The 9,664-nt window shown below is 37.2% G+C and overlaps 1 protein-coding gene across 1 annotated transcript in view; it reads right to left on the bottom strand.

Moving 5' to 3' along the window:
- Positions 1 to 1,615: 1,615 nt before the first annotated feature.
- The window catches only part of s-cup (spermiogenesis-related protein stanley-cup), a 15,324-nt gene continuing 7,275 nt past the window's right edge, over positions 1,616 to 9,664 (bottom strand). Inside the window, exon 3 of the mRNA XM_017611222.1 lies at positions 1,616 to 3,348. Coding sequence (XP_017466711.1) covers positions 1,864 to 3,348 — 1,485 coding nt within the window. The 3' untranslated portion in view covers positions 1,616 to 1,863. The remainder of the gene's footprint in view (positions 3,349 to 9,664) is intronic.

The following is a 9,664-nucleotide window of genomic DNA, read 5'->3' on the forward strand; positions in this document are numbered from 1 at the left end:
AAAATACTTGGAATTAGGATGAAAAGTGTGTGCAATTTTTAGAATTTTTGTACAAAGTTTGAAACTTGAACTTATAGGGTTTTTGAACCTTAAAAAAGGCAAAAGTAAATTAGTCAAAACTGGTAAAAAATGTTGATGTGCTATCTTTTGTCGCTGGCTGTACGTAGTAAACCTCTACTCGCAAACACCTTCCCTAATCGGAGAGAAGTCCTAAAATCAAATTTCACTTTGCGTTTTTAGAACAATGCGCCCTTCATTAAACGGACACTCCACTGACCGGACGAGGACACTAAGTTTTTTAGTGAGTTTTTTGGTTTCATCACCTCGCATGCGGACGCGGATCTCCCAGAAATGCACAAAAAAAAAAAATATGGAAAATAAAAAACTGTGTAGCCCGGAGTGTCCGGTTATAAGAGTTTTCACTGTATTTATATAAATAAATATTTACATACTAATGTACCCTTACATATGCAGTTCCAGCCGGTGCCACCTGCTGTGGTGGAGTGTGTGCCGCAGCTGCCGCGTAAACCGACAAAGAACGTACACGTGCCACATTTACTCACATATTCCCAACTGTTTATTCTGTATCTTTGGTTGACAGCTGTGGTTGTTGCTGCGCGACGCTAATCCTCAATACGCTACACTTAACAGAATAAAGCTTTGTTTTTATACGTTCATATTTGCGCTTGTCAATATGTATGTCTGTCAAACGCATCGGCAATTATTGGTTGTGCTTTTCTAAACTCGGCTGATAGTGGGGCGTTTTTTTCTTATTGATTGGCTTTTATTCTTTCGTGGTCAGCGAACAAAATCGATGTGTAGAGGTAAATACATATGTATGTTTGTAAGTACATTTGCATGCATAAATATTTAACTAAACAACCGCAAACAATAGCGGCCACAGTTATCCGGTTGTTGGAGGTGCGCAAAACCACCCAGCATATGACAGGTCGTATCAGCTGACACGAGCCACGATTCACCGTCGTTTCGAGTTCACCGAGACTTATTCGCTAGACTAACGTCGAAACGACTTCGATTCGAACTCGTGCTCGTTCTGTGGTAAATTGGGGTCTGAAGCCTTAAATTAGTAAAATGGCTATACCGTATGATAGTCCGTCCGATTTCAGCTTATGCCTTTGTAGTCTGGCGGCCAAATATTTCGAAAAAACTATCATTTAACAACTATACTAAACTTTAAAGTCTGGCTTTACTCTCGGTTATAGTATCAATGCGAACTAGTTCAACCGCGGTCCTAGAGTCTCTTTTAGGATGTATGTATCTCACTCTATAATATTGTTTAAACAATTAGATGATTACCTCCAAGCTCCTCAATAAGTGATTTGGATAGTCTTCAACGATAGAAATTTGATTACTGTGCTGGGAATCAGGAAACGAGGTCGCCGGTGAACTGGCCGGGGAAGGCTCATAGTCTGTCCTTGTAATGCCGTCTTGAAGGTGAGATGTCGGAGCACATTATGTTTAATTGTCCGGCGTTGGCCAGACTGAGACTAAAATATTTAAATTCTTATTATTAAAAATTCTTCTAACAAAGGGCTATCAGCGTTAATAAGGGGAGCTGAGGGTTACACAAGATTTTCTAACAGAAGTTTTCCTTGTGTTACATATAACACCTAATTTATAGCCTTCGCGTTGGCGAGCTTTTAAAATTTAATATTCGTGTGGAAAAAATTCTATCTGCTATTTGTTTGCTCACATTTTTTTGCTTTATTTCATTTACATAGTACATATTTTTGGTACAGTGTGTGATAAATAGTAAATATTATGCACTTTTAGTGACTACTAAATTTCCAGCTAAAACTAATAAAGCACATTTGGCTTTGAAACGAAAAGCTCAGCCGACTTTTACACATATCCACTTGACTCCAACTTTGCGGCTGCTTCATAGGTGGGTAAGCCTGTCTGATCGATGATTTTGCTCATGTCGACACGTATTATACCACTATTGGCATTAATTGCGTCCAAAGTAGTGTCTTCGGGCATATTTGAGGCAACAGCCTCCATCGTATGGCTGTAGGATGTTACAAACACATTAATTGATGCATCCTTTGGTCTGCTGGCAGCAATAACATCAGTAGAGTCCTCTTCCGTAATTGTCTGCCCATTTGCATTCTGATCGATCATCATTTCCTTTGACACTGCGTTCACTGCGTTGTTATTAGCGCTTGCTGTTACCTCGCTGCTGTTGTGATTGCCGTTGGCATCACTGTCAATTATTACAGTTGAAGACGACTCCAAAATGTCAACCGTGCACGCACACTTTTCCAATTCGTCTGTTGCCTCAACCATTACTTGTTCGGCCGCTGCCCCTTGGCGTCCCACACCGGTACCCTTTGTCCTATCGCAGTCCATCGCAGTTAGCTGCTGACATCTGTTCGCCAACCTCAGCTCACTGCTGCTGATTGCCACACCAATAGCGTCCTCTGCGGCTACTGCGATCTCTGTGGCAACCCGTTCCGCTCGTAAAGTTGTAGATGTCGTGGGCACGTCCAGCCCACTTTCTACCGACAGCGTGAGCGCCTCATCTGCGTCGTAACGAAACTTGCCACAAAGTGGGCAACCGCGGCGATAGTAAGTGCTGTGGTGTGGCAAGTAACGTCGTCCGCATGCTTTCGTTGTAAATTTCGCGGGCAACGTGAGTGGCAGTGGCAGCGATTTGCGTGCCAGCAACATACTAGGTGATATGTGGTTTCGGTTCGGGCCGTTACTGCCACCGCTGTTGCTGCTGCTCCCGCCGGCTGCATTGCTGCCGGACAGGCTGGCGGCACCGCACGGCGATGATGTGGCAGCGTGTGAGGCACGTGCGGCTACGGCAGCTGTGGCTGCATTCCACATATTCTCCACCTCGGCGCGCTGCAGCGAGCAGCATGACTGTGCATTCAGCGCCTTTTTCATATTTAAAAATGTTGCGTTGTTGCTGCTGTATCTGCTATTCGTCGGCGCAGTTGTTGGCTTGCCGCAAGCAAAGAAATTACTGCAACTATTGCCACCGATGCTGTTGCCGCTGATGCTGATATTGCAGCTGCCGCTAAGGTTGCCGCTGCTGTCGTTGTGCAGCGTGTCCATGGCCAAGTTGCTGGTTGTTGGGGTAGGCATTTCGTTGACGGCGAGCGTGGAACGATAGCCTGGTGGTGGGGAGTTATGTTGTAAATGCGTTTGCTGCTGCTGTAAGAGTTGGCATCGTTGCTGATAAAGTTGTTGTTGTAATAGTTGTTGCTCTTGCATGGCAACCACGGCATCGTACGATGGTGGCGGCTCGTGGTGAAGTGTTGCCAAGGTGGTGAAGCCGTCGGTGGATTCACCCAGAAATATGCCAGAAGTTTCATAGCTCTGCAGTGGAGAGAAAAAAGAAGATGGTTAGATTTTAAATTCGTACAGAAAATATTTGTAAAAAGGAGTGGTAATTAATAGGGGAAGAGCGTAAGATAAATGTTTCTTAAAATAATGAATATTTCTGGTTTTCAATAAAGAAAAAGTTAGGTAGATTCGATTTTTTTTTTATTGCCTGCAAACTCATTTGAAAGAGGATGGAAATTTTTGTAAGTACTCAGCTTTCAGCGGATCATAAAGATGGTCAATGACCACCTGACAACAAAGGGGAGTCTAAGCGACCGATAAAGCTCCTCTTCCCAGTTGGAAAGACACTTGAGACCTTGCTACTCCGGTACTTTACGCACCGCCTAACTCCAGCGAAGCAGTTAACACCAAAAACACTCCGATAACTCGGGGGGTTTACTTGTAGCCGCACCTGTGAGAGAACCGTTCTAGTAGCGTTGGAGTAGGCTTTCGACACTGCTTGCCACTCCACGCTACTTAGACGACTTTGAGGCCTTCTTTTTTCCACTGGTATTCAAATGTATGACGGCGAAATAATAATTCGCTCGGTCCGCGGAGGTGTATACTTGCTCTGATAATAATGTGTGAGTGATCCGCAATCGTAGTAACTTTTCGACACAAAAAATCGGGTCCCACAAAGCGGGGACACTCAATGCTTCTGAATTAATTTTTACATTTGGAAGCTCCCTGCCAATAATGTCAAATGCTTATTATTGATTTAAGTATATTAGCATCCGACAATGACATCGATGGCCTTCCCTTAAAATCATAGCCCATCACTCCGATCTAGCTCGTTTCTTCACAGCAAGTAGCGCATTCCTCTCCTCCACGAACTCCTCGGCAATCATTTTTACCACATAGGCGAAAGAAAATATTCAACACATTTCTTTTAATTTTTAGGCGCCATATTGGATCAGCCATTTTGTTTTTAGTTATTTTGATGCCAGATTCGAATTCAGCGACCTCAAAAACCTCTGTAAACCTGAACTCATGTGAATATACTAAGTTCTTAAATTATGGGCACAAAATGAGTATCAAATATGGCTGTGTATCGGGGAAAAATGCATTATTTATTTATTCGAAAAAAGTCTGACTCAAACTTAATTATTTATAATCTTTCGCTCGTGTCGTAACTAAAATAACCTCATCGATTTTATTCTCTAAACCTCAAATAACCTATCAGCAGTGTGTTAATCTTTGTATGTGTGTCAAATAAAGAACAAACACTGCCACATATGTATGTATGTATGTATGTATGTATGTATGTATGTATGGCCATACACACCAATCAATTTCACTGTCCCATTAACTGACTGATTTAATGTTAGCTAATGTCCGATTTAACCGAAACTTATCACAGCAACTGGTGTTAATGCTTTTAAAGGCAACAAAGACAAACAGAGGGGCATAAACCTTAATTATATTTACTTACTAGATACATATATGTATGTATTAGGTATGCATGCATGGTATGTATGTACTAGATGTACATATTTACATACATAAATTCAGGCGAGCATGCAGTAATGTAACTAAGAGCAAGACAGGTCGAATTACAATAAATGTGAGCGAGTTGTTGTGAGTTATGTAAGGAACACTACGTCCGTGATTTTAGTACAAGAAAAAGTGGAACAATAAAAAATAGTTGTTTATGTTCTTATACATATGTATGTATGTACATATGCATGTAGTAATGTGCGAAAAAAATACGGCCCTTAAAGTTACGTTAAAACAAATTAAGAGTTGAAAGTAAGTGCTTACATATCGTTACATTAATATAGAAAGGCAAGTCGCAAGATAACTCACTAAGAACCAAAAGGAATTAAAAAACAACTGCTATATCATTGACTAGTTTTAGTGTTTATTAAAAATCAGTGTTTTGAAGAAGTTCGACAATGAAGAAATTTGGTTTTTATAAAGTGCCGTATCTTACAATCTATCTTCTAGGGATGGGTAAATTCGATATTCGAAGCGGCAAGCTTTGTTAGAATACGGCTGTCAATATACATTTTGTTAATTTTTTAATTGATACTAAAAAAAATACATGATATATATTTTTGGATTTTACTCTGATATTTTTTGAGAAAAAATGCCCCACTCCCCACTCCCCACCATCCCTACTATCTTCTCACTTTTTTAATAAATCGTTAGATGGTATGAGCAGTTCGTGCTGCTCCAATTTCTTTCCTTTTGTGACACGTAAATTTTCGGTTGTTGGTAACTATTAAAAATAATTACGTGTGAAATAGTTCCATATGGATCGACTAAAAAAAAGTAGAGCACATCAATATTTAATTAGATTTTATCCTAATGGCGAAACAATTCACGCACCACTAAACATTAGCTCCTGTCATATCTAAATATTCATTTATTTACAATGATAGGATACCAGCCTTTTGTAACGTTTTTGGTGATTTTCGGACTACTGCTTAACAAAAAAACTGTTCCTCACTTGCTCGAAAAAAAGTGTGTCAAACATATTTACTGCCGAGTTAACGACACCGAATGAAAATACTTTACAAATATGCGTATGTATACAGTGGCGGGCAATAGTGGCTGAATGATGTATTGTTTTTAATATTTACAATGTTTTTCAAGCTATCTAACATTTTTTTTTCGATTTTTTTTTTCTATTATATGGTTCATGCTTTAGCAAAAATCATACAAATCACGCTTTCACACTTCATGCAGAATTTAGAAAAATTCCACAAATTTTTAATCTAAATTTCGAGCTTTTTAAACAGAATTTTTATAATTTTTTTGGTTATGCAGTTAACAGGTAAAAAAAAAGTGCAAGCTTTAAGCGCCTAAAAATCTCAGTCATGTAAAGAATTATTAAAAACCAATGCGATTTTTTAGTCGCTCAATACTTGCACTTATTTTACCAAGATTTTTTAAGCCTTTTAACTGCATACCCGAAAAAATTCCTAAAGTTCTGGTTAAAAGGCTCGAAACTTAGATACAAAATTGTGTAATTTTTCTAAATTCTGTATAAAGTTTAAAAGTGTTACTTATATAGTCTTTGTTAAAGCTTTAATCATATTTTTATAAAAAAATATCAAAAAAAAATTTTGCTGGAAAAACATTGTAGATATTAAAAACGAAACACCATTCATCCTTTTTTGACCGTCACTGTATATTTATTTTAATATTTCTAATAGGCAAAGTGAGCTATTGATTTTTTAGTTATATCAAATTAAAATAAACACAGTTACATATTTTCTAACTTAACGATTTGTATTTAAATAGTATATTTTGGACACACTTGTGGCGACAAAATGCATTGTATGCGTCATTAGTTTGATAAGTAGGACAAGCACAATGTATACAATTTTTTCGTGGGAAAATTTGATGTTTCTTATTAGGTTAATTATTCTGTCTTCAATACATTTACTACACATACTCGTAAGTATTTTGAATTGACTCAAATTTATTTTTTATTTGAATAAAAATTCATTCAAAAACGCCCATCCCTGGATAGTGGTATTAAGTGAGAGAAAAGACGAAGTTTAGTTATACTGGATTTCCACAAGGCATTAAATGAGAACAATTTTTATGGCAAAGTAGGGCATTAAAAAATATTCGTGTCATTACGTAAAAAAATTAGTCATTAAATTCATCTCCACATGGCATTTTTTAAATTCCTCAAATTTTTTGTCATTTCAACGCCTAGTGGAAATTCGGCATTAGAATTTTACATCCATTTGAAAAAAAAACCAAATATTTCGCAGAGAAAAGCCGTTAAAAATGTGGTTGCAGTGAGTCATTTGTTCAGAAAGCCCTAGATCGGAAAGCTACGAAGAACGTTGACGCAATAAATAGGAAGTAAAAAACTGCGGTAAATTTTTTTCTGGCGCACACCTTATGGTACGTACACACAAAAAGCGGCGCCGAGCCGAGCGAAGCGAAGCTCTCAAATTGCTAGAACGGTATGAAAGTGTTCATATGGCACGCTATTCAGAAGCGTTTCGGAGCCGAAAGCACCGCCGTTTTTGATTTTTAACCGACTTCAAAAAAGGAGAAATTTTTTTTTTTATGTACATATGTTACCGCATAACTTTGGACGACCTCAACCGATTGGGATATCTATCTGAATCATGAAGAAATGAACGGTACTCCTAAATTTTTATATGCGAGTTAAAGTCGGTTGTGTTTTTTGCCTAAAAATTACTTGTTAATTTTTCAAAAAGTCTTTAAAGCTAAATAAACAAAAATTTTAGCCGAATTTTAGCAATGAATTTTGCCGGTAAGTTTGACAATTTTTTGGTAGTTTATGAACTGGATAAAATTTTTTGATCTTTTAAAAACTTTATTTGCGGTCCCTGCATGCAAATTTGTATGTAGATCCGTCTTAGCCGACTAACATTTGGTGAGACCCAGGGTAGATGCCTAGAAGTGATGGGCTTTGGAAATTTAAAACTGTGCTGCCTTCAGGCGAAAAAATGTGCCAATATTCAGATGAAAGTCAAAGAAATCTTTATGCGTACATTTTTTTTTCCTCTTAAACTATACCAATCACCTTTGATTGCTATACATTTTTGAGCAAGCTGCGTCTTATTGCTTATGTTTGGAAAAAGAGTAATTTTTTTGTGGCAATCCATAACTTGGGTAAGCTGTCTCAGACTATTTCTGCTAGGGTGGAATGAAAATCGAACACCTACATACATACATATGTACATTAGACTGCATCCCTCCCCATACAAAAAAAAATCGCTACTATTTTTCCATTGGAATTATAAAATCTATTATATTTTAAGACGTCCACCAAAATATTTCAGAAAAATATTAAGATTTAAGTGAGCTGGACCGATTTGAAAATACCTCCAAAAATGGAGTTTTTTATGAATAAAAATAGTTTCTTAAAGATTTTTTTGAAAAAATCCCCTCAAATGACAAAACGGCTTAAGCTTAGAAAATTTGCAGAAAAATATTTAAAAATAATTAAAAAAAATTTTAAACGGAATCGTAATGATGAGATTTTTGATGCTGTTTTTTAACTTTTTTTTTAAGATTGGTATAACAAAAACTTGAATAACTGAACCCAAACTCTTCTGATTTAGACTTAGGAGGTGTCATTTGAAAGGTATTTTCTCTACCTTTTTATTTCTTCGCTAATAAACTCATTCAAAGGATGAAAGAGAAACTGAGGATGAAAGANATTTGTATGTAGATCCGTCTTAGCCGACTAACATTTGGTGAGACCCAGGGCAGATGCCTAGAAGTGATGAGCTTTGGAAATTTAAAACTGTGCTGCCTTCAGGCGAAAAAATGTGCCAATATGCAGAGGAAAGTCAAAGAAATCTTTATGCGTACATTTTTTTTTTCCTCTTAAACTATACCAATCACTTTTGATTGCTATAAATTTTTGAGCAAGCTGCGTCTTATTGCTTATTTTTGGAAAAATATTTTTTTTGTGGCAATCCATAACTTGGGTAAGCTGTCTTAGACTATTTGCTGCTACATACATACGTACATATTTGGAGATTTTGGAAACCTTGAGGGAAATTAAAAAAAAGAAAACAATTGGTGCACTAAAGGAGTCCTATGTTAGGATAAAAGCTTTTTTTGCTGGTCAAATATCTTTTATTGAAAAAATCAACTGATTTCTAAAATTTTTCTGGTACTAATACATACACTGCCCTTGTGTGCTACAATAGCTTTACCATAAAAAAAAAAAACAAAATATGTATTTTAACCACGCTTACCTCCCATATAACGGTAGTTTGCAGAATTACGAAAACTTCGATATTTCGAAATTTAAGCATACTATCGATGATCTTTGAAATAGTAGTAAAACCATCCCTTCTTACCATGTAAGGGTAGTTTTCGGAAAGGTGAGAAAAAACTATATCTAATACGTGCGCCGGGTATTTAATGTTGGGCTTCACCCGAACTTAGACTTCTTTACGTGTTTTAATTACAATTCCAATTGTAAGTAAGCAAAGAAGAGTCACAGTGATGTTATGAGCCAAATGAGCTACTGGATGCGCACCAATGAGTTAAAATTAGGTGCGGGAAAAGCATAATTGTGCTGACTGTTCTATCACTGATGCCTTATTTGGAGATAATTTTTTCCGATGCGCCTTTCCATTAAACATCCTTTCTTATGCACTTCCTATTGCAATAATAGCATTAAATTTGAAAATACTTCGTTTCATATTTAATTAAAATTTTGGGTGCCCGATACTCTACCGGGCTGGCAGGGTGTATGAGTGACCATTTTCTTTTCTGTGATTCATTAAAATTAATAAAAAATTAACTTATGCTACCACTCCTTCACATTAACCAATCACAGCAGCTTTATGCCTTT

The sequence above is a fragment of the Rhagoletis zephyria genome, unplaced genomic scaffold (genome assembly GCF_001687245.7).
Source record: "Rhagoletis zephyria isolate East Lansing unplaced genomic scaffold, Rhagoletis_zephyria_1.1 Rzeph_scaffold_00381, whole genome shotgun sequence".
In the NCBI taxonomy this organism is placed as follows: domain Eukaryota; kingdom Metazoa; phylum Arthropoda; class Insecta; order Diptera; family Tephritidae; genus Rhagoletis; species Rhagoletis zephyria.